General features: G+C 43.2%; 2 protein-coding genes and 1 long non-coding RNA gene across 7 annotated transcripts in view; 2 read left to right on the top strand and 1 right to left on the bottom strand.

Annotated features, from left to right (window-relative positions):
• MYO5B (myosin VB) overlaps positions 1-12,118 on the top strand; it is a 342,993-nt gene extending 330,875 nt beyond the window's left edge. For all 3 annotated transcript variants that reach the window (XM_082699234.1, XM_082699233.1, XM_082699232.1), the window contains 2 exons: positions 1,562-1,642; positions 8,061-12,118. In XM_082699234.1, the coding sequence (XP_082555360.1) occupies positions 1,562-1,642; positions 8,061-8,213 (234 nt within the window). In that variant the 3' untranslated portion in view covers positions 8,214-12,118. The remainder of the gene's footprint in view (positions 1-1,561; positions 1,643-8,060) is intronic.
• LOC309848100 lies at positions 1-23,852 on the bottom strand. 2 transcript variants are annotated; one of them, XR_014302816.1, is made up of 5 exons: positions 18,178-23,852; positions 14,225-14,415; positions 3,343-3,866; positions 2,548-2,829; positions 1-1,454 (listed from the first exon to the last, which is right to left on the bottom strand). It is a non-coding gene; the product is annotated as an uncharacterized lncRNA (long non-coding RNA). The 2 variants fall into 2 exon arrangements; XR_014302817.1 differs by having other exon boundaries at positions 3,343-3,459; positions 18,178-23,849.
• The window catches only part of ACAA2 (acetyl-CoA acyltransferase 2), a 28,587-nt gene continuing 21,708 nt past the window's right edge, over positions 17,598-24,476 (top strand). Inside the window, exon 1 of one of the 2 annotated variants that reach the window (XM_082699269.1) lies at positions 17,598-18,236. In XM_082699269.1, coding sequence (XP_082555395.1) covers positions 18,206-18,236 — 31 coding nt within the window. In that variant the 5' untranslated portion in view covers positions 17,598-18,205. The remainder of the gene's footprint in view (positions 18,237-24,476) is intronic. The other variant, XM_082699270.1, reaches the window with a different exon arrangement.

Genomic DNA, 24,476 nt, shown 5'->3' on the forward strand with positions numbered 1-24,476 from the left:
TTTCTTTCTTCTTCTTTTTTTTTTTTTTTTAAAGTTTTTATTTATTTATTTATTTAACAGCGCAAGCAGGGGGAGGGGCAGAGGGAAAGGAAGAAGCAGTTTCTGCTATGAGCAGGAACCCTAATGCAGGACCTGATCCCAGGAACATGACCTGAACCAAAAGCAGACACTTAATCACTGAGCCACCCAGGCACCCCCGAATCTGACTTTCTGAGTTAGATCATACACCTTCTTCTCCCTGTTGAGCACCTAAAGAACAAAATCCAAACTCGGTGTCGTAAATATACCTTTCCTGACCTCCCCACTAACCACTATAACATGAAATGACAAACTCTTCAGAGAACTGCTTCTTTCTACAGACGTACTGCAAGTTTGCCAACTTTACCCCCCTTTTAAATATATTTTGCTTTCTGAAGTTTACTTCTAGAGTTCAGCTGGCCTCGCTTTGCATTTGGGCAGGCTACTTCCACCCAACAGTCGGCAGGCAGACAGACAGAAGATTATCCTCTCTGTTCAGTTAGGAAAAATTGTTCCTTTTATTAAGTGATTTGGGGGTGGGAGGAGGTAGGGAGGTGTGGTAAAAATGACACTTTCATTATCTAAGGTAAGATCTCCAGTACTCTTTAAGAAATCTTTAAATGACTAGTAGGTAAGAGGCTGAGAGTTTCAGGCAGGTTTCCTAGAACATTATCTTTTTTTTTTTTTTTTAATTTCTTTTCAGCATAACAGTATTCATTGTTTTTGCACCACACCCAGTGCTCCCTGCGATCCGTGCCCTCCCTAATACCTACCACCTAGTTCCCCCAACCTCCCACCCCCCCGCCCCTTCAAACCCCTCAGATTGTTTTTCAGAGTCCATAGTCTCACGGTTCACCTCCCCTTCCAATTTCCCAACTCCCTTCTCCTCTCCATCTCCCCTTGTCCTGCATGTTATTTGTTATGCTCCACAAATAAGTGAAACCATATGATAATTGACTCTCTCTGCTTGACTTATTTCACTCAGCATGATCTCTTCCAGTCCGGTCCATGTTGCTACAAAAGTTGGGTATTCATCCTTTCTGATGGAGGCATAATACTCCATAGTGTATATGGACCACATCTTCCTTATCCATTCGTCTGTTGAAGGGCATCTTGGTTCTTTCCACAGTTTGGCGACTGTGGCCATTGCTGCTATAAACATTGGGGTACAGATGGCCCTTCTTTTCACTACATCTGTATCTTTGGGGTAAATACCCAGGAGTGCAATTGCAGGGTCATAGGAAAGCTCCACTTTTAATTTCTTGAGGAATCTCCATACTGTTTAGAACCATTATCTTTTAAGCCAGGAGCGGGGGTGGGGAGGCATGATGGAGACAGGAGTAAGGGCTCAGGTCTAGTAGACGAAGCCTCTGATCTGTAGTTTACAAACTGCAAGCTCCTCTCCTCGATTTCACTCCGGCTCCAAGGTATGGGTCCTGTGTAAAGAAGAGTATACTCTTGTGAGTGTCCTATATTCATTGAAATCCAAAAGTTGTCGTATGTTCCTTTAGGTCTTGCTAAGCTTTTGCTTTTATTCCAACAGATTGTCAAAATTTTAAACCTTTATACTCCCCTGAATGAATTTGAAGAACGGGTAACCGTGGCCTTTATACGAACAATCCAGGTGAGTTTTAAAACATTAATCAATTTTATAAAGTCCTGGTCTAAAACTAGAATCAATTTTATAAAGCTCTCACCTAAAACTAATGAAGGAAATAAAAGTTTAGAGTTTAACTTTGCTTCTCTGTATTAATAAATCACTGGTTATATTCTAAGCCAAAAGACCTTATATCCTAAGGCTTTTCATTTGGGTAAATACTAACTGTATCACGCATAAATAACTTAGTTGTATACACAAAAGACTGAACTTTTAGAATCTCTGCTTGGATTTTAGATGTCGTATTTGCCACTAGCACATCACTGAATTAGAGCGCCAAGTGGAATTAACAAAGTCAGCAGAATATCATCCCCACCCATGAACTAAACTAAGAAATATTATTTTAAGAAAACAATTTGAGCTCTCAGTCTTGCCTCTAAGACTCATAACATTTGCCCTTAGGTACATGCTTGAAAGAAAGAAAAGAAAATGTATTAGGGAAGTGATTATTTAAATCTGTCTTGAGATTGTGGGATTTTTTTTTTCTTTTTTAAAAGATGAGCTTCCTAAAGCTGAGCCTTAGGTGATTTGGCTGAATGCCTTTAAAAAAAAAAAATTTTATATATATATATATATATATATATATATATATATATATATATATATATTTTATTTATTTATTTATTTATTTATTTATTTTACTACAGTGATAGAAGTTTATTAAGTGAAGATACAGAAAAAGTTCTCAAGAGTGAGAGGGGTCCTAACTGGGTTGCCAATGAGGGCCTTTAGGGTTTGTCTTTTCTAGAAAGCTAACCAGGGAACTTAAATCCTTTTAACATCTCTATTGATAACACCTTCCATGCCTTACTTCCTTTTTAGGGCCTGGTTATTTGTTGGTCACAGTGGTTATCTGTAGAGACACTACCCACCTCACACCCTTAGGGTAGGGTGGTCCGGTTTGTCCTCTTCCCTGTGGGTTTCCCCACACCTCCACTTTTTTGGGATTTCTGTGAGCCTGATCACATAGCCCCCTTTCTATCTCTCCCTACCTAGCCCCACCTGATCCTCCCTCCTCCCTCCCCCTGGAATAGTAAGGACTGCCGTCAGGGACCAGAGCATGACCACTCTGGCTGCTTCCTGCTGAAATGGGGCGGTGGGCTATGAGGCAGTTGGAATCAATCCAGGAGTCGGTCCAGGGGCTTGCAGTATGGCTCCAGCGGGGCACGATGCCCAGCAAATGGTACATGCATCAGCACGAGCAAAAGGAGAAACATGAAGCAAGTTAGGCTCCAAATTGTGATAGATTAGATAAGACCCCCAATTACCAATTTTTTCAAATAGCAGTGGATATCTTGGTTATGTTTAATGGATCACAAATGTCCCCTATTAATTGGGAGACCTTGCAGGAGTTAACTGTAATGTCGTAACAACACATGTGGGGAAATTTTCCAGGCTCCAAATGGTGTAGCAATAGTAGAATTGTAAGTGTGACTGTAGCCACGTCCAGATGACTCAGAAGGACGGTGACCGTTTCTCCCATTACCCACCGTGGGGAACACCTTGAGGAGATACAACACTTTCTCAATGCCTAAGCCTCCTTAGCCAGCCACTGCACTGTGATCCCAGCATAGGAAACCAGGATCAAAAGAAATGGATGAAAGTGAGCAGAGGAGGCAGGAAAAGGGGAATTGAAATGAGGCTTTATCAAAAAGACACTCAAAAACCTGGAGAACACAGCGGGTAGGAGACGCTCTTCCTCTAGTGTAGTCTTGGGATTTCTCTTCCGAGCGCCTTACACCGTGGCCACGTAGAGATCCAGAGATTGAGAAAGTCAGCCGTGTCTAAGGATAAATGAACATTTCAGCCTTGTGTCTGAGGTGAAACCAGGGGCTGAAGGTCAAAGGAAGCATGCCAAGTCAGGTGGAAGGCCGTTCTTCTAAAGGCAACGCGGTGACATGCGGAGCACAGGGAAAGCAGGCGGAGAGGGAGCACCACAGATAGCTCGAGAAGGTGGGGTGCTGATGGAAAAGATCCAGTCCGGACACAGCCACAGTCTGCTACTGAAAGTAGAGGAAGCCTTTCGATGACAAAGAAAAGCCACCAGGTTCTCTTGAGTCCCCACGGGTGTTTGTGGAGCACTGATAATTTACACAAATCAAAGTACAAGTTCAGAAAGTCTTATTTGGCTTTAAATACTAGCATACACATCAGAGGGAGAGTTGGAACCGCTGCTGGGTTGACAGTGGCGCTGTTGAGAAGAAGAGTCGGAAGTCAAGCCAAAGGTCAAAGAATTTTTGCCACATCAAACTTTGGCGTTGCATTAAGGGCAGAGGGAAAAAAGGTAGCAGAGGTTGGTCAGATCGTCTCTGCAGCGCCAGAATCAGGTTCTGAGTTGCTTCAGCCACCACTCTCAGTGGCTGGTGACTCTATCAAAAAATTCTGTCTGGTGTTTTTTTGTTTTTGTTTTTGTTTTCTGTTTTTTTGTTTGTTTGTTGGTTGGTTTGTTTTGTTTTGGGGGGGGTTTCTGTTTTTTGGTTTGGTTTTTTTTTTCAGAGTTTTGCTTTTTTTGTTTGTTTTTTGTTTTTGCCAGCTGTAGTTTTATGTTCTGTGTCTCCATAGACAGAGGCTACACAGAAGAAAGGGTGGAATGATTTGTGCCGACTTCCTGTACTTGCACACATCTAATGTGGGATAAATACTATTTGCTCCTTAAAGCAAACCATTTGCTTGGGTGATATGGGCAGAACGTGCTGACCTTTAAAAACGTAAATTTGAGGGGATTCTTAAACTCACAGAAGGATTCACAGGATAATGCCTATAAGATGACTACCGGCCTTGTTAATTTTAAATAAGTATGTGCACCTTTTGCTGCTGAATTATAAATAATATAGGTATTAACTTTTCTAAATTTTTATACCCTCCTCTCAATCCCTTACAATTTCTTCAAACCCTTTAAAGAGTAGAACCTGCTGATCTGAGGTTGAGAAATAAAAGGACATTTAAGTGCTACAAAACCATTTTTAAGAGCCTTTTGCCCTTTCACATTTTATGTACACCTTTATAGGCTGTGTGACCAGGTTTGTAATAATAAATACAGCCAAGCTGAGTTCACTTTTGGACTTCAGTGGTCCTGGAGAGACCATTCTGTTAGGTTCTCAACAGACCCACTATTTGGTATCTTAAATTAGTAACAGTAGTTGCTTATGTGTCTCTAAATGTCCTTTCTTTGGCTAAACTGTTCCCATTATTTCAAGCTACTTTCTCAAACTGTTGAAATTACTTCAAAGTTTTGGCCCAGGGCATGTGGGTGGCTCAGTGGATTGAGCATCTGATTCTTGATTTCAGCTCTGGGCATGGTCTCAGGGTTGTGAGATCAAGCCCCCCATAGGGCTCCGTGCTCAGCACTGAGTCCGCTTGAGATTCTCTCCCTCCCCTTCTGCCCCCCCCCACCCCTCCACATACACAATTCCCTCCCTCCAAATATATATATATATACATACACACACATACATACATACATACACACACCTCCATGTGGTTGGTATCACATGAAACGTGGGCCAAAATTATATATATATATATATATATAAAAACATGGGCCAAAATTATATATATATATAATATATATATATAAAATTATATATATATAAAATTTTGGCCCATGTTTCATGTGATACCAACCACATGGAGGTTTTTTTACTTGCAACTGGAAATTTAAAGAGTTTTCCATTTATTATCCAGGTTCACCTTTATGCATTCCACAGCCACTATAGAATCGACTCACAGTCCTATGCCTACACAGATTTTGTTCTAAAAATCTGTTTCCCAGCACTTTTCAAATGCTCCTGCATTATTTACTAACCTCAGCCCCACTTGAAGGCTTTAGAAATGCAGAGCTATTATGAGTAATAGTCACCTGTGACATGCAAAGGCTTAATGAGTTCATATAAGATCTCTTGTTGGTCTTGGCTAATACAGGATAATGATGAAACTTCTAGAAAGTTACAACATACCAAATGTTACCACTGCCTAGTGGTGAGTTTTCCTAAGGAGGAAAAAAATTTTGATAGCTTAAGCTAATAGGCGATGGCCTGTATTTTTACAAGATCGAGATGTATTGATTTTCCTCTGGGCAACACTCATAGCTAACCAGTCTCCGTGGCCTTCATGTAAGGACGTCTCCACCTGGGTTCCTAGTTCAGAGGTTGATGGGATGTGAACCAACAGAAGGAACAAAGGAGCATTAGCCGCCCACACGGGACTCACCTAGTGCCAGAGACCATTCTCTGCTTTACCCTAGTTAACTCTTTATCATTCATGACCTCTGCTAGGGAACCACTTATTTTCTGTATGCCTTCTATGTTTTGTGTTACTCATTACTGCCTTTGTGTGTGTTTAGTTTTTGTAGTGTACCACTGAGATTCCCTACTTTCCTTTTTTGTGTACTTTTTTATCACCCTGCTGATCACAACTAACATCTTAAACTTGTAATTACCTAATATAAATAATCCCAACTTAGGTCAATAGTACACATGTTCTGCTGCTACATACATACCCCTACCCCTGTCTCTGCCACTATGTTGTTACTGCCACGTCTGCTGTACATGATGTCCCCACTAACAGAAATGCTTAACTGTTTTCTGCATCTGCATAAATTATGTAAGAAGGAGCTACAAGCAGAAGTACAATGCTGGCTGTGTTCTTTATTTCTTCCTACAGCCTCAAATTACTGTCTAGTGTCCTTCCATGTCAGCCTGCAGGACGTTTTTTTCTATGATTTTATTTTTGTTTTATTTGACAGAGACACAGTGGGAGAGGGAACATAAGCAGGGGCAGAGGGAGAGGCAGGCTTCCCACTGAGCAAGGAGCCCTATGCGGGACTCAATCCCAGGATCCAGAGATCATGACTCGAGCTGAAGGCAGACACTTAACGACTGAGCCACTCAAGCGCCCTGCAGGACTTTCTTTTGTCGATGTGGAAGTGACTTAATTTCTCCTTTATTCCTGAAGGATAGTTTTGCTGGGTATAGAGTTTTTGGTTAAGAGTTTCTTTTAGGACTTTAAATAGGTTACCCCATGCCTTCTGGCCTCTGTGGTTTCTGATGAAAAAAATCTGTTCATAATCTTGAGGATACTTTGTAAGTGAGGAGTCCTTTCTCCCTCTTTGTTGTTGGACTTTGATAATCTGACTATAATGTGTCTCAGTGTGAGTGTTTATCCCATTTGGATTTTTTCTTTTCCTTCTTGGGGAGGGGGAACAGGTGTACGTCTTTCATTAGATTTTGGATGTTTTCGGCCATTATGCCTTCAATATTTTGCTGCCCTTTTCTCTTTTCCTCTTCTGGGACTACTATGAGGTATATGTTGGTATGCTTTATGGTGTCCCACAGGTCCCTAAGGTTCTGTTTACTTTTATCCATTTTATTTATCTGTTCCTCAAACTGGATAATTTCAATTGCCTTATCTTCAAGTTCAGTGATCATTTCTTCTGCCTGCTCAAGTCTGCTGTTGAACCCCTTTAGTGAACTGAAAAGTTTCATTTGAGTTATTATACTTTTCCTAAAATGTTTGGGTCCAAATTAGGTGGGGGGAAGGAGGGGTTGTGTCCCTTTAAATCTTCCAATTGATACCATTGGAGGAAGACACTGTATCCCAAGAGAAGGTAAAATCAAGGCACGCATCTGTGCCCATCCATCAGGGAACATGAGAGCAAGGGCAGGAACTCAGATTTTGAAGGACGAGGTCCCACTGTCTGGCCTGCTGCACTGGCTGGCTTCTCCCAGAGTGTGGTCCTCTGTCCCTCAGCTACACAGGGGCTAGAGACTTAGGTTAGTGGCCAATTCACACAGACTGCTCCCTTCGCAGAGATAAGCAACCTCCCCCTTCTTCAGCTCCTGCTGGTTCTGAGTGTCTAATCAGGTTCCAGAGTTCCAAGAGCAATTGCTTTTTCCAGCTCAGTGGCTGCTTCAATGGAGGGACTGAGGCCCAGTGCTTTCACTCTGCCATTTTGTGTGATGTCACTCTCCCCATTCTGGTTTACAGATGAGGAAACTAAGGCACAGATAGGTTCAGGAATTTGCCCACCAGATCAGAGCTCAGGCTGTCTGCCTCCAGAGCCCATGGTCTTAAGCCCTTCACTGTAGTACCTCTCCACACGATTTGCACCTGAAATGTATTTTTCTATTCTCCTTTAGCTGGAAAATTTATTTTAAAGACTGCCAAAATTTGGGGAGAGCTTAAGGTCATCTGGATTCCAACAGGCTGAAACCAGGGCTCCGCTCCCTGCCAAATGCCACAGGGACGGGGAGACCACGTTCTCCCGAAGCCCACCCTAATTATCTTAACAAATATTTCCATGATACATGCTACTTCACTTTTGTGAGTTCCTCTAAACCAGCTCTTTTGGGGGTGGCCTTTCATGTGGTTGTCGTCTCCCTCACAGGCACAGCTACAAGAGCGGAATGACCCTCAGCAGCTGCTGTTAGACTCCAAGCACATGTTTCCCGTCTTGTTTCCATTCAACCCATCCTCGCTGACCATGGACTCAATCCACATCCCGGCCTATCTGAACCTGGAGTTCCTCAGCGAGGTCTGACAAGGCGCAGCCCTCGCCCCTGCCCGTGGCTCCATTTCCAGTGAGGGCAAGAAGGAAGCCTCTTATGTATGGTGAAGTGAGGGGTCTGTTAAATCTGTAAAAGACTGAGAGCCCGTACAGAGTGCTAAACGATATGGAATAAGACACATTTGGCATTATTTTTTTGTACGTACTGCTCAGAATAAAAACACTTGAAGTATGGAAGATTTTTTTTTTAAGTATATGATTTCAATGTAAACAAATACATGTTAAAATCCTCTCCCGCCACCCAGCAGCCCCTATGGACCATATAAAAGGTGTCAGTCTTTAAAATGGAAACTGCCCAGTTTTGATCTTTGCATGTAACTGGAGGGTGCCCAAAGTAAAATCATATGGAAAATATGCCACGTAAGTTGCCTTCAAATGACTTTGAACAAATAATGGTACTAATAACATGAAGCTGTCGCACAGTGGGGCCATCTCCTGAGGTCTACAAACCACCAGTGCAAATGAGTTTGTGGGGAGATGTTCAGAGAACAAAAATACAGGGCTTGGGCCTTCTGAGAAGTTTTCGAAAGTATCCTGAAAGCCTGGTGATGCAGAGACAGTGGTATAACTAACCTCCAAACATTCTGAGGACAGGTTTCTAAAGCAAAATTAGAAGACTCTGTCCCTCCGATGCTTAAACCCTTTTTGCATAGTCTTGGGTTTATGGAAGAGTCCTGCTTAAAATGCTCCGGTCCCAAACTTAAAGTGTGAGCCACACGGAAAGAGTCTTTGTTTCCAGTGCTAGTCCATGTGCTTCCTGAGTCCACAAAACTTTCACAAAAATCTATGTAATCTAAATATTAGAAAAGAATACCAACTTTGGTTTTATTTACAGATAAAAAAAAACAAACAAGTCAGTATGAAAGCCTGTAATCCCTTAATGCCATGAAACTCCCAATAAGAACATCACATAATGCACTGTAATTCCAAGTAACCAGAAACAGTAAAAGAAAATGAACGTGAGAATCCGATTATTTGAAAAACTTTTCTAAATATTCAGTTCAGGGATTATTATCGTCCAAAAGTCTTTTTGGGTTTGTATGTTTGTATAAGTGTAGGTTCTTTTTAAAGAGTGAGAGTAGCTTAGGTCAACACTCCCTTTTCAGGTTATTTGGAACATTTATTTTTTATTTATTTTTTTAAAGATTTTATTCATTCAGCAGGGGGAACAACAGATGGAGAGGGAGCAGACTCCCATGGAGGAGGGAGCCCGATGTGGGGCTCCATCCCAGGACCCTGGGATCATGACCTGAGCCAAAGGCCGATGGTTAACCAACTGAACCACCCAGGCATCCGTTTTCAACAACTTTTAAATTTACCACATAAACACGGCAAATACCTCTGCTTTGAAAAAAGGATTAAAACAGTTTTCAGTGAAATATGACAGCCAATTTTATGTTCACTGCTTTTATAGGTTTTTTCCTTGCCTCTTCAACAGTAGGCATTCAATTAGAAAACCCTGCATATTCTCTAAACCCACTTTTTGGTTATTTTTTTTCCGTATTTCTAACAGATAACAGTATGTTGCTCCCATGACCAGAAGAGATGGTATTTGCAAAACTGAGAAGAGCCTCTATATGACATCAAGATTACCCCATGAATGGCAGGTAGAACGTCCCCCTATGCGCACGCATGCACACGCACACACTTACACACACGTAAGCACCACCTGTCCATCAGCCAGCCAACTCCAAAAGCTGCTGGAAACACCGCACACCCCAAGACCTGAATGGTCCTGTGTCCATTTGGCTCCACTTGCTCCGCCATTCTTGGGCCTGCTAGGGCACAAGGCCCAGCGCCTGGGCAGACTCTGGAGCATCCCGTCCAAATCTACAACCCCAGCACGACTCGTCCACGGAAACCATGGCGGGCAGCTCTCAGGTATCCGCAGAGCTGTGCCTGTCCCCCATTCACCGGGTACAGCTATGTCCTCTGAAACCCACAATGCACCCCCTCAGCCCACACAGTGACTTCCTTGGGAAGGCCAGTCTGTGGGTCTATGGCTACCTCTTTTTAAAGTCATTTATTAAGTATAATTTGCTGATGTTGCACTTCAGTTTAAAACTGAGCTTTCATGTAAGGACTGACCTTCATCTTCAAGATCACCCCAAATGGCCTTGTTTCGAGTGTTGAGGAGTTTGAAAAGCAGTGATTCTATAAATGTAACGGCTTGCTGTCCTTACATTCTGTCTTATATCCTCACTCTCTCCATCTCCATGGGTCATTACTGCTGTCACCGTTAATCATAGGTGCCAAGGACTCATTAAATAAAAGCTTGGCAATTAGAATAAATGTGGCAGCGGAGGCGGGGGGGGGGGGGTATGAATAGACCTTTTCCAGGAGAGAGGGGCATTTCACTGGAGCTGTACTTAATAGAGTACTAACAACAGAGAAATAACAGTGACTGGAAAATGCTTGGGTCAGCCCTGGGTCAGCCCTGTTTAACTGAACACTTGGAGACTGAAAAGAAGCACTTTTAGAGAAACTTTAATCACTTATTAGCATTTTTATTCTTTGCTTTTTTAAAGCTAAACATTTTCCTACTTCATGAAATCAATGACTTCGTGTAATTTAAGTCAACACCAAGGTCTGACCTCAGTCCACACTGGATACCTGTCTCCTTTTTATTCAAAATTTAGTCCACACCCACTCTCACCCCATGCCTTGGGCAGTTACTAAGATAACTGACTTGTCAATTATTTCTCGGAAACAAGAGTTGTAGAGGGAAGAATTTTAATGTTCCACGTCATGGTGGAGTTTTCCTTTGTTTCTTGAAACATTAAGAGCATTTTAACGATTATTTAAGAATCAAATATTTATAAACAGCCTGTGTTTTCAGTATCATGGGGGACCTCTGTTTGCCGGAAGTAATGCAGATCAGTCACTGTTGCGGGAGCTGGGAAGCGCGCCCCTCTCTGCGTTCTCCCTGGGTCTTCACAGCTGCAGTTTGCTCTGTGGCAGCTGAGCAGCAGATGAGACCCAAAGTTTATGGAGGTTGTTTCTCCGCTTTCCATGGGGCATGTCCGTAGGATCACCTTCCCTTGATTTTCCTATACTCAAAATTTTCAGGCTTTTGTAAAAATCAAGACAAAAGAGAAACCTAGGAACTTGGAACACTTAGGAAAAATTTAACCCCGCTACCATCAATTCACCACTCTTAGAGCCTTACCGCATCAAGATTACAGGAAATAAATTAGAATTCATTTCTTCTGCCTACAATATAGGTAACGGTTGTCATACATGGGACCTCCTTCTAGGCAGCAGGGGTATCCGGAATTGAAGCACTTGTCTCCTGCCTAGGGGACTGGACAGTCACTACAGTGTGACAGCATGGGGGCGGGTCCCTGTCCTTTTTTCTCCTAGAGTATTCCTAGGCAGTTTCTCAAATTAATTTGCTGCACGAGCCGAATAGCCAAAATTCATTTTTTTGCACACACTGGTGCCATAATTAGAGAATTAGGGGGTATAGAAAAATTAGAGGTGAACGGCAATGACAAATATAGGACTGTTCTTTTCTCTTACTAGGTTGATACTAAGTATTGGTTTTCCTAAAGAAATTTCTAATTCTAATAAAGCAATCAATCAAATGATTTTAAGCTACTTTCTAAGATGATACTATATCAGAATAACCCAGATTTGGATATAACATTTTGCCAGCAACTATTATTTAGATGAAGGACTGCTTCTCTGAAGAGGGTTCACATGATATGCCGGAGTAAATCTAACATTGTAAGAAGAAATACTACTGATAAAAATATTTTTTCATTTTGAACAAATCTGTAAAGTACACCTTTGTTTATAGAAAAAGATGCTTGTATTAGTTACTATAATATTCAGCTGTGGATAAAAATTTGTGGAAATAAATACTTTTGAAGAAAGTGGTGTGCCAAATCTAAATGAAATTTAGAACTCTGCAGCTGTATATCGGCTGAAAAGCTTATTTTTAATGCCTGCTTGAGAAACTTGATTCTAGGGGCCTACATTCAAACATGGATCATGATCACTTAAACCAGGGGTTGGCACTTCTGCCTGTAGGTAGGGGGTGGGAGCAAACTTTCCCTGTAAAATAACAGACTTATTGAGCAATTGCCTCAGAGCCACAGAATTCAAACACAGTAGTTTGGAAGAGGAAAAGACGAGTAGATCAATGGCACAGGACACAGAGCCTAGGGACAAACTCAGTCACATGTATAACTTTGCATATGTGTAAAAAAAAATAGTGGGAAAATATTTACAAGATCTGTATGAAGTTTATAACATAAGTGAAACATTGACAGCCTGGAGAAATTATATCACGTTTGCGGATAATAAGACTTAAATACCAAAACTGTGGTCGGTTGTCTCCAAGTTGATCTACACAAAGAACCAAAAAAAATCTCAACAGTATTTTTGTGGGGGAAATCGACAAACTTATTCTAAAATTGATAGGGAAGTGCCAAGACCCAACGATAAGGAAGACCTTCCTTAAAGGGAAAACTTTCCCAACAAGTACCAAGACTTAATATAAAACTTTAGTAATTAAGATGTGAGATGTGTAGAAATGGCACAGACCAGTTATCCTCTGGAACAGAATAGAGAGCCCAAAAACTAAACATAGATACAGAAACACGGGTAGGCTGTTTCTTACCTACAAGAGCACACACCAAAATCACCTGGAAATCTTTGAAACTTAGGTCAGCAACCCCACCAGTAGGTATAGGTTAAGGTTTCTCCAGGGACGGTGCCCTTAAACAGTCATCACTAGGAACCACCATGAAACACTTCATGATACAGAAATACTGGTTGGAGAAAAGTTGCCTCTAAAAAAAAAAGTTCCCTCTAAAAGTTACCAACCTCCATGGAGTGCCTGGGTGGCTCAGTCAGCTGGGCATCTGCCTTGGGCTCGGGTGATGATCTCAGGGTCCTGGGCTGGAGCCCCTCATTGGGCTCCCTGCTCAGCAGGGAGTCAGCTGCTCCCTCTGCCCCTCCCCCTTGCTCATGCACACACGGACGCTCTCTCTCTCAAAAGCCTTAAAAAAATAATAAAACCCAACCTCCTACCTAAGGATGGACTCACCTCTCTTCTGGGTGGCTGATGGAAGAATAAGGTCACTCTTCAGGAAACCCTTCCCCTCACGCCCAGAGAGGTCTAGGCTTACCATCAAGGTGTCCACAAGAAAACTGTCCACGAAGAGTCAAATTTCATACAAGACACACTTAACTACTTAAGAGTTGAGAGAGCAAAGAAGCCCAACATCAGGGACCTGGTCTGGCACTTGTGGTATGAGAAGCTAGACTGGCCCTCCCAGCCAGGCCAGGCTGTCCTCCCCTGGTGCCCAATCTCACAAGACACCAACATCGGGCAAGGCTGCTCTGTGCCTATGATGAAATGAGACAACATCTGACTGAAGACCACTTGATGGTTTTGTCTAAGTATAGAGACAAGACCACGGGCAAACCACTTGATTCCAACCCAGCCTCTCCCAGCCAATAAGAGTGAAAGCAGCCTCACCAGCAGCCAAGTTAGTCTAGCTTGGATCTGCCTCCTCCTAGATAGGATTATATCATCCAAAGAATTGTCCCTACTTCCAGAAAGAACCCTACCCCTCCACACCCCTATATGTGACATTCCCCAGGCACTCCTGGCTGCCCTCCAATAAAGGAAAGGGGAAAACAAATGGTTAAATGATAGAGATCAGTCAGCAGGATATGAGTCTCCAACAGTTTGCAACTGTCTTAGGGATTTATAAGAAAAAAGCAATCTCTAGAAACCTATAGACTCAATCTCCCTAACATCACCCTCCCGTCCACAAGATAGAAAACTTCATATACAGTCCCTTCTCACACCCCAGTGCTGCTCTTTCTGCCCATGGGTCCCGTCCTCTTGCTTTGATAAAACCACCTTTTCACTCCAAAGACATCTCAAGAATTCTTTCTTGGCCATGGGCTCTGAACCCCACCACCCCAACACCCCACCACTCCAAACCACATCAATAAGTACCCACCTTCCCCCATTTGAACATGGTTTTGTGCAGACACGATGCCTACAGCTGTAGCAACCAAAAGCCTGGATACTTGATGACATGGTAATACTTGGAGGCTTCTTGTTATGTGGAACAATAAAAAACCTTATTGTTTAAGCCATTTTAAGTCTTCTGTTATTTGCAGCCAAAAACAGCCCAACTGGTAATTAGCCCTAAAGGAAAAATAAGCCTTTATTTAACACAGCAACTATGATGGCAAAAAAAAATATTAGAACTGAGTTACTGTCAAACCCAAATCAAGTCCAAAGTTTCCGTTAAATATAATGTAATAACTTAATTCCTACACCTAGAATAGTACGTGCTCCGTATCGTCCTTGAGAGGATTAAAAAAAAGTTTCTCATATTGTTTCCCGCAGGAACTCTGGCTGTGTGAACATTTACTGCTGACACATTGCCTCACCTCTCCACCTACCTGAAACCATTTTATCTCCCACTCCCCCCACCACAGACCCTCCCATGCAGAAAAAAGGAAATAAATCATCAGAACCTAAGCCACCATACACATATAGAAAGTCATTCTTTTTTTTTTTAATATTTTATTTATTTATTTGGCAGACAGAGATCACAAGTAGGCAGAGAAGCAGGCAGAGAAGCAGGCAGAGAGAGAGGAGGAAGCAGGCTCCCTGCCGAGCAGAGAGCCCGATGCGGGGCTCGATCCCAGGGCCCTGGGATCATGACCTGAGCCGAAGGCAGAGGCTCTAACCCACTGAGCCACCCAGGCCCCCCTAGAAAGTCATTCTTAACAGGCTTTCTTCCCAAGTACTTTTACTTCTACCTCCAAGGAAGATTCACTTAACATTCACCTACTTTCATTTTGTGTAACAGAGACCTTAGCTAATGATACCTGTCAGCTTCTCTATCCCCACTCCTATATTTCCATATCCTCTGAGTCCTAAAGACAACAGGCCTTGGGCATTTGAGAATCACACGTTCAAAATTCTAATTCAGCAATTTCTAGATTGGAGGCGTTGGCAAGGTCTTTGGATTCTCTGAGGCTAAGCTTCATCATTTATAAAATGAGAAGAGAAAAAAAAAACCCCACCTACCTCATGGGGTTGTAAACTGTCCCTCAGTCAGGATTTGTCCAATATATGTGAACTGTGTATTATTCCATTTTATAGGATTATTATAAAATTTATAAACACCGTATGTAAGGGCCTGGCACAATGCTGGGCACACAGTATCCAAAAAATGGTAGCTTTTATTATTACTCCCTGTTCATCATCCAGAAGATGCAGGTAAAAAAAATCATCTGGTAGGTGAGAAGCTTTGATCTTGGTCAGAATTCTATTGACTATACATACTCGTTGTGGGAAAGTAGTTTATATATTTTTAAAAGTTAATAACCCTCAGAGCTTACCTATATATTAAATCAGCTATCCATTTCCTGCATTCATTCCATTTAAAGTGACAGAAAGGAGAAAAGGAATAAATCTAAGGGTCAAATTGCAGTAGATCGCAAGAAAATGGGTGACGAGGAGGTAGAAGGTAGGAAGGGGAATAAAGTGATTTTTTGTGATGATGGACATGTTTTAATTATAGTTTTATAGCCGATGATAGAATGGGTTACAAGAGTGTATACACTTGTGAAATTCAACCAATTTAAGATTTTCACCGCATGGCCACATGTAAATTCTGCCTTAAGAAAAACCAGAAATAAATATTGGTATCTAATAGGACCCAAGCCAAGTGTTCCCAGAGTGAAGTGTATAACTTAACCCTTTCATCTGCCACTTCACTTTCCTCCATTTCAGTGACCCAGGTCATCTGCAGCTAAGCAGGGTCTGGGAAGCCAAGGATTATTCTGAGGTGTCAGGACAATAGTAGCCTTAAGGCTATGTCACAATGCCAAGGCATTCACCTCACTTCACGAAGTCAGGTAGGCTTTTTATCACCTCATATCCTCATAAAAATGTTCTGCCTCAGTTGCTTAAGCATCTGCCTTCCACTCAGGTCATGACCCCAGGGGTCCTAGGATGAAGTCCCACCTAGGACTCCCTGCTCAGCTTCTCTCTCTCCCTCTGCCCCTCCCTCTGCTTGTGCCCTCGCTCTTTCTCTTAAATAAATAAAATCCTAAAAAAAGAAAGATAAAGACCACATTCACTTTTTTTTTTTTTTTTTTTTTTTTTTTTTTTTAAGAAAGAGAAAGGGGGGGGCAGGTGCAGAGAGGGAGAGAGAAAGAGAATCTTAAGCAAGTTCCACCCCTAGATGGAGCCTGAACCAGGGCCCCAGATCATGACCTGCGCCAGTCAAGAGTCAGGGGCTTAACTGACTGAGCCACCGAGGCACCCCCCACATAACTTTTATTAGGGTATATTACTTTCTTATTATTGCTATTAATCTCTTACTGTGCCTAAATCATAAACTTTATCATTGATATGTACATACAGGAAAAAAACACGGGGCTTGGCACTATCTGGTTTCAGGCATCCCCTAGGGGTCTGGGACCATGTCTCCCTCCCATTCAGGGGTGGGGGAGCAGAGACTACTGTATTAAGTTCTGCATTAGGAAATAAGGTAGTTTGATGTTAGATGTGATATAACAAATACACCAAAACGTTAACAACTGCAGAATACAGGTGGTGGATGTATGGGTGTTCTCTGCAGAAATGTTTCCACTTCTCTGTATGTTCAAATGTTTTCATAAAGAAAAGGACGGACTTAACACCTTGCAAGAAGGCTACAGGAGTCGTCCAGGGCAGGCACGCCCTGAGGGTTCACAGAAAACCTGGACGTGATCCGCCGCAGCTTCGCAGGCACAGGAACCGCCCCCAGCACACACCCCGCCCCGGGCCCCGGCGCCGACGGCCGCGCTGCTCGCCCGGTCTCAGTCCGTTCTCAGCACACACTCCATCACCTGGTTCCTAGAACTCAGATTGCGCAGTGGTCACGTCATCATCGACCAGGGCTCACAGTCACAGCGGCCGAGGCCTCCCTAACTCTCCCTCACCTCCAGCCTAGCCCGCTGCCCCTCATCTCCCCGCCCCGGTCCCCAGCCACCCTTCGCCTGACGCGTTTTCATAATCCTCTCGGGCTCCAGGCCAGCGGCGCCGCCTGCACCGGGGCCCGATCATATAAGGAAAATACCGCGAGCTCATGTGCGGGATGCACTGGGGACTCCCTGCCTTCCGACACTCGCTGCACTCCCTCGCGCCGCAATCGCCCCCGCCCCGCTCGCCCGTCCGCCCCGTCCCCACCTCCACCCCGCGCCCGGCCTCAAGGCCCCTCTCGGGCCCCGCCGCCCTCGCCCTCTCCGCGCAGCCGCACCGCGCAGCCTGCGACAGAGGCTCAGCCAATCCCCTCGCGGCGACCTCGCGCCCGGCCCACGCGACTTCCGGCCGCGCGCCCCCTCCCCTCGAGTCCCTTCCAAGTGGGGGGCGTCTCGGTGTCGGGACGCCTGGTCCAGGGACTAAGGCGATCCGGTGCGGGGTGAAAGGGGACGTTCACTACAGGATTCCGGGGCGGGTTATAGAGGCCGGGGACAGGAGGGACAAGGGCAGAGTCAAGTCATTGTCTCGCTGGGGGAAAGGGAGGTAAAGTCTTTAAAGACAAGAGTGAGGAGGAAACGTGCTGGCAAGGAACGCTCTCTTCTGCAAGGCCCGGCAGCGGGCAGGGTTGGGGCTCCCACACGGAAGGTGGCATCTCGCCCGGGGGCGACGAGCACCGACCGGCCGGAGAGGCGGGAAGTGGGTGAAAGGGCGGGGGCGGGGCCTCGCGGGTCGCCGCCCCTGGCTTTAAGGCCGGGAGGTGGGCAGGGGCCCCTCCTCATCGCTGGAGGGGAAGCCCTGCGTTCGTCCCCGCTCGCAGCCATGTCCCTGCTCAGAGGTGAGCGTCGGTGGTGTCTCTCTTGGGGGGAGAGGGATTTGATGAAAGCCCAACCCGAAGGATTCTCCCGGGTCAAGGAGGAAACGTACGTGTAAGGCACTAGCGACAGCGACTCCGATGCAGTGGCCCGCTGAGGGTCGAAACCAAGGTTTGCTTCTGACCTTGAAGGTCATTTCCCTTCGTCGCTCAGACCACCCCGCCCGCGCCCGGTGTTTGCAGCAGTTAGAGAAAACTGGGGCGGCGCCGGAAGCACCGGGCGGCCTGGGAGGCGGGGGGTGCTTCGCAGAGGAGCCCCCGCCTCTAAACAGGTTCTCGGATGCAGAATCTTGTGGGGACGCACTGACGGTCTCTTGGGGTCTCCGGGGAATTTCTGCCCCAGTGACCTGCTCCGCCACATACTTCGTGGCATTCTGTTGGAAGACCAGCTTATTTCCTTTCCCTTCCATTACTTTAAGTTGACTCTAGGAAAGTGCAACACTAAGTACATAAATTTTAGGGTTACTACCTTTTTAAAAAAAGAATTACAAACTCTCGTCTCATAACAAATGGTCACAGTCAATAGAACTTTAATTTTCAGGAACAAGAACAGTAGTACCCCAGGGGCTTTTGTTTTCTTTTGTTTTGTTTTCTTTTCTTTTTTAGCATGCATTCCGTTGCACCCAAGAAATCGTTCTCTTATTGCAGTTTGGCTATTGGGATTGTTTGTATATCCTTTCAAGGCAGCTAGGCGTGCCTGCCAAATTAATCTAGAAACTGAAATGGATGCTGTAGCAGCAGTTTCCCTTAATTTGTTCTGGTTGTTGTGTGTCATTGCTCTAATTAAGTTAATATTTTCTCTAACTGAGACAGACAGGAAGGCAGTGTTCCTGTTTTGCATTCTAGTGGGATTTTTTTTCCTGTGCTGTCACATCAGCACACCTTGCAAGTCCCTTGGCAACCAGTGATCTTTATACTGCCTCCATAGTTTTGCCCTTTCCAGGTGGCATATACTTGGAATCATAGTCTGTAGCCCTTTTAGATGGGCTTCTTTCACTTACCAGTATGCATTTAAGCTTCCTCCGTGTGTTTTCTTGACTTGACAGGTCATTTATTTTTATTGCTGAATATGTGTTGTACGGCTGTGCCACATCCATTCACCTATTGAACGACATCTTGGATTCTTACAAGTTTTGGCAGTTCAGAATAAAGCTGCTGTAAACATTCGTGTGCAGGTTGTGTGGACGTGAGTCTAAGGCTCATTTGTATAAATGCATAGGAACAGTGATTCCTAGATCATGTGGATAGGGTAGGTTTTGTTTCAGTTTTATAAGGAACAGCCAAACTGTCTTCCAAAGTGCTTGTCTTTTGCATTACCAGCGGCAACGAGTTTCTTGTGCCCTGCATCCTCCCCAGCATTTGGTGGTGTTGGTGTTTTGGATTTTAGCTATTCTAATAGTTGTGTAGTGCTCTCTCGTTACTTTAATTTGTATGTCCCTAATGACGTAGGATGTTGTGTATATTTTCTTACGGCTATTTGCCATCTTTATGTCATCTTTCGTGGGGTGTGTTAAGATTTTTCTCTTACCCACTTTTTCACTGGGTTGTAGGTTTTCTTTTGAATTTTAAGATGTATATGTGGTGAGGGAGCAGAAGGCTAGCTGAAGACGAAGCATACGCCGACAGCCTGCAACCTCCACCCAACCCCCACTCCTGGATGGGACCTATGTGATGTTCTTCCAGGAATCTCCCAACTGTCATCTCGTTAATATCTTGCTAGAGGGGAAAACAGCCTGAACTTATGGTATCTTATAGGTACCTTGTAGTTGGTCCTCTTTAGCAAAGGAAAGTTCTTTTGAAACCTCCCAATTCCTTCCTTACAACTCCCAAGGGGATAATCAGGCATTTTTTTTTTTTTTAAGATTTTATTTATTTATTTGACAGAGAGAGAGATCACAAACAGGCAGAGGGGCAGGCAGAGAGAGGACAAAGCAGGCTCCTTGCCCAGTAGAGATCCAAGGACCCTGAGATCCTGACCCGAGCCAAAGGCAGAGGCTTAACCCACTGAGCCACCCAGGTGCCCCAGTCAGCCACTCCTTAAGACACTGGCACAGCAGCTGTTCTGCACAGAGCCCTGTCCCCTGTGCTTTAATAAACCACCATTTTACACCAAAGACTTCTTGGCTCTGGACCTCACCCCACAAAAACTCTCCTATATTCCAAAACCACATCATTTGTGTATATTCAATGCCAGTCATTAATTAAATAAGTGTGTTTTAAATATTCTCAGTTTGTAGCTTGTTCCTTTCATTTCCTTCTATGGTCTTTTGCAGAGCAGAATTTTTTTAATTTTAATGACATTCACCTTTCCACATTTTTCGTTCATGGATAAAATTCTGGTGTTGAATCTAAAAAGTTACCACCAAGCCCATGGTCACCTAGATTTTATCCTATATTATCCTGTAGAAGTTTTATAGTTTTGCATTTTACATTTAAGTCTGCGAGCCATTTTGAATTAATTGTTGTGAAAGGTTTAAGGTCTGCGTCTAGATTTTATTTTTTAATTAATTTATTACTTTATTTTTGCACATGGATGTCCAGTTGCTCCAGCACCGTTTGCTGAAAAGACCGCCCTCTCTCCATTGAGTTACCTTTGTTCCTTTGTCAGACTTTGAGATTCTGCCCATGTTTTTTTGTTCTCTCTTCTTCAGATTGTAAAATTTCTGTGTCCGTATGTTCAAAGTCATTGAATCTCTCATTTCCATTCTTCTGTGAGGCCCATTCAGTGGATTTTTTTATTTCAGATACCTTTCAGTTTTAGAATTTCCATTTTGGGGGAAAAAAAAGGGAATTTCCATTTTGACTTTTTTTTTTAACAGTTTCTGTTTCTTTACTGACTGAGATGGCCTATCCTTTGTTATAAGCTTACTTTCCTTTATATCCTTGAGCATAGTTAGAAAAGCCTTGTCTGCTAATTCTAACATTTGGGTCATCTTGGGGTTAGTCTCTGTTGACTGTCTTTAAGAATTATTCATGTTAAGAAAAATAAGTAAAATTTAAAAAATCATATTTTCTTGGCTCTTCATATGTGCATTAATTTTAGATTGTAGCATGAACGTTGCATATGAAACATTGTAGAGCCCGATTCTGTTATGTTCTTCCAAAGCCTGTTAATTTATGGATTGGTTGGTTGGCTGTTTAATTTGCAGGTAGTTAATTCAGCTGAACTTGGAATCGGTAAACTGTTTCCCTGGGAGCGGACAACAGCTCAAATCTAAGTTCAGTTCTGTTAGCCTTAGCTAAAGTGTTTGTAGATCATGGTTACAGGGCCAGCCAAATACTTAAGCAGAGTTCGTGTGTATGATTTGGGCTCTTGCCTGTGGTCCTTTCCTTTCCCACTTTCATTCTTATTTACCAGTGGCTGTGACTGCCATGAACTCAGTTCTCTGAGTCTTTAAGCCAGTAAGACTGAGTTTCTGAGTTCTAGCCATTCACGTAATGTGGACTCTTTGCCTTAAAGTCAGAGGCTATAAATAAATTGAACACTCACCCTGTACTGTTCCATTCTTCCACATCTCCTCCATACCTGTCTAGTTTCGTTCATTTTCCAAGGCCGTCAAGTAGTCATTTTTCTATACCATCATTGTTATTTGCAGGAGAGGTGATCAGATAGGAGCCATGATGACAATCAGGCTGTAATTAAATAAGGAAGAAGACATAGGAAGGGGAAAGAAAACCGAAATAAAATACCAGTATAAAAATAGGTAAAATACTAAAGCCAGGAGGTTTATTTATTTTTTTAGATTTTATTTATTTATGATAGAGTGATAACACAAGCATGGGGGAGCTGGAGAGGGAGAAGCAGGCTCCGCACTGAGCAGGGAGCCCAATATGGGGCTCGATCCCAGGACTCCGGGATCGTGACCTAAGCCAAAGGCAGGCACTTAACAACTCAGCCACCCAGGCGCCCCAGGCAAGGAAGTTTAGAGGACATTGGCAGAAATTGAGGAAGGTATAGTGCCACAGAGAAACCCATCTATCAGAACAAAAGATCTGTAATGCACTGAAGTAATATTTATGGGCTTGTAAATATCTGAATATTGTATCTGTAAAGATTAATTGGTTCTCTTCTAAATTACAATTGCATTTTAGGAGTAGCATTCTTTTATCTTTTAATGTTTGGGGGTTTAAGATTTTTAAAAATTAGAGTGCATGAGCAGGGGGAGGAACAGAGGGGGAGAGAGAGAGAAAGAATCTCTAGCAGACTCTGAGTGGCTCCATAGCAGGGCTTCATGTCAGAACCCTGAGATTCTGACCTGAGCCAAAATCAAGAGTCAGATGCTTAACCACCTGATGCCTAACCTAACTGACTGAGCCATCCAAGTGCCCCTCCTAAAATTCTTTTAGACTGTGAGTTTCTCAAAGTAGGAATGAAAGGAGAAGCTGAAGTTTTTTGTTTTCTTTTGGTTCTGGGAGGTTTTTTTTGTTTCTGTTTTTTGGGTTTTTTTAGGATAGGTTGAGTTTGTTCCACAAAAGAGATAGCCTCCACTAACGTAATCAGGAGAATTGTACTTAAATACCAAGCGTGGTATAATATTTATATGGTCTCAATTACAGGTTAATATCTTGACACAAACCCATTGTTAAAAGTCCCATCATTTCTTGGCAGGACAAATGTGAGCTCAGATTGTTTTGGGAGAAGCCTACGTATGCAAAGCACCAAGCATGAGGTCTGCCCCATACTGAGTGCCTCCTGTACGCACTTTACTTTTGACCTGCAGGATTGTTAGGAAGATTAGATAATGAAAAGTGATAAAATGTCTAGTGCTTAGTTGGTGCCTAATAAATGTTAGTGGGATGAAACGGACTATATTGGGTGCTGCTTCCCAATGTGCAAGTTTTGCCTCATACAGCTCTAGTGAGTATCACTCCCATCGTCGGAGACTTCTGTAGCCTTTTTCGGGGGAGGTGGCGGTAGAGTGCCTCAGTTAGGAGCGATTTTTATTTATTTGCATAGGGACATCTGTTGAACTAATAGTGATACCATAATTTTTTACTCTTAATTTACATTACTGTGTGTATAGATAATTTCCTCTATATTCTTTGTGGTTGGATCAGGAAATCTTGTTGTATTCTAAGAGACATGTTTTAACAGGATATTGGCAAACTAGAGTGTCTTCAGAAGAAAGCAACCAGAAATGATGTCAAAGAAGTTTTGTAAGAATGCCTTTTATTTACTTAAGAGATGGGAGGTGTTACAGGTTAGCTGACTTTAGATCTGGAGGGGCTCTCTGTGTAAAAGATAGTCCACTTTGTAAAAGGTAATGAATGGTTCATATTATTTGAAATTTGTATTTTAGTCATCCTATGGCTCCAAAGTTAAAGGCATATGTAGTTCACATTCAAAACATTATCAATTCTAGAAACAATTTTTCTTTCCTTTTTTTTTTCCTGTAGAAATAGACTTGGGATACATTTGGGTAAGCTGGTAGATGAAAGACTGGGTAAGCTGGCTTAGCTATGTAGGAGGAAAAAATCATACTTTAGGTTGTCCATTCATAGGCACACTGCTTCACTAGTGGAGTATGCCTTACTGTACATTTTCTAGCAGAGGAATTTTTGTCTCTTGTGTCAGGAATTTTCTATGGGGTGAGTGGTTGGCCTCAAACCTCAAGAGAACTTTTAATTTGGAGATTCTTTGAGTCTGTGACTAGGAAATATACTTCAGCACATCGAAGAAGCATTGTTTTTGTTTTTGTTTTATTTTTTATTTTTTAAAGATTTTTTATTTAACTTACTTGACACAGAGAGAGAGATCACAAGTAGGCAGAGAGGCAAGCAGAGAGCCCAATACGGGGCTGGATCTCAGGACCCTGAGACCATGACCTGAGCCGAAGGCAAAGTAAGCTTAACCCATTGAGCCACCCAGGTGCCCCTGTGTTTGGTTTTTGGTTTTTTTTTTTTTTTAAGATTTTATTTGTTGGAGCTAGAGAGCACAAGCAGAGGGAGCGGCAGGCAGAGGGAGAAGCAGCTCCCTACTGAGCAGGGAGCTTAATGTCATCCCCAGACCCTGGGATCATGACCTGATCCAAAGGCAGATACATAACCAATTGGGCCATCCAGCTGTCCCAGCGTTTGTTTTATTTATTTTTTTTATTTTTATTTTTTAAAAATATTTTATTTATTTGACAGAGAGAGGGAGAGAGCTTATAAGCTGGGGAAAGGGGGAGCAGGAACTGGAGAGGGAGAAGCAAGCTCCCCGCTGAGCACGGAGCCCAGTGCAGGGCTGGGTCCCAGGAATGCCCGGGATCATGACCTGAGTCAAAGGCAAAGACAGACGCTTAACCTACTGGGCTACCCAGACACCCCAGTATTTTAGTTTTAAACAAATGTTTCTAGCATTGTAGCTCAC

Source organism: Mustela nivalis (assembly GCF_964662115.1).
Source record: "Mustela nivalis genome assembly, chromosome: 14".
NCBI lineage: Eukaryota > Metazoa > Chordata > Mammalia > Carnivora > Mustelidae > Mustela > Mustela nivalis.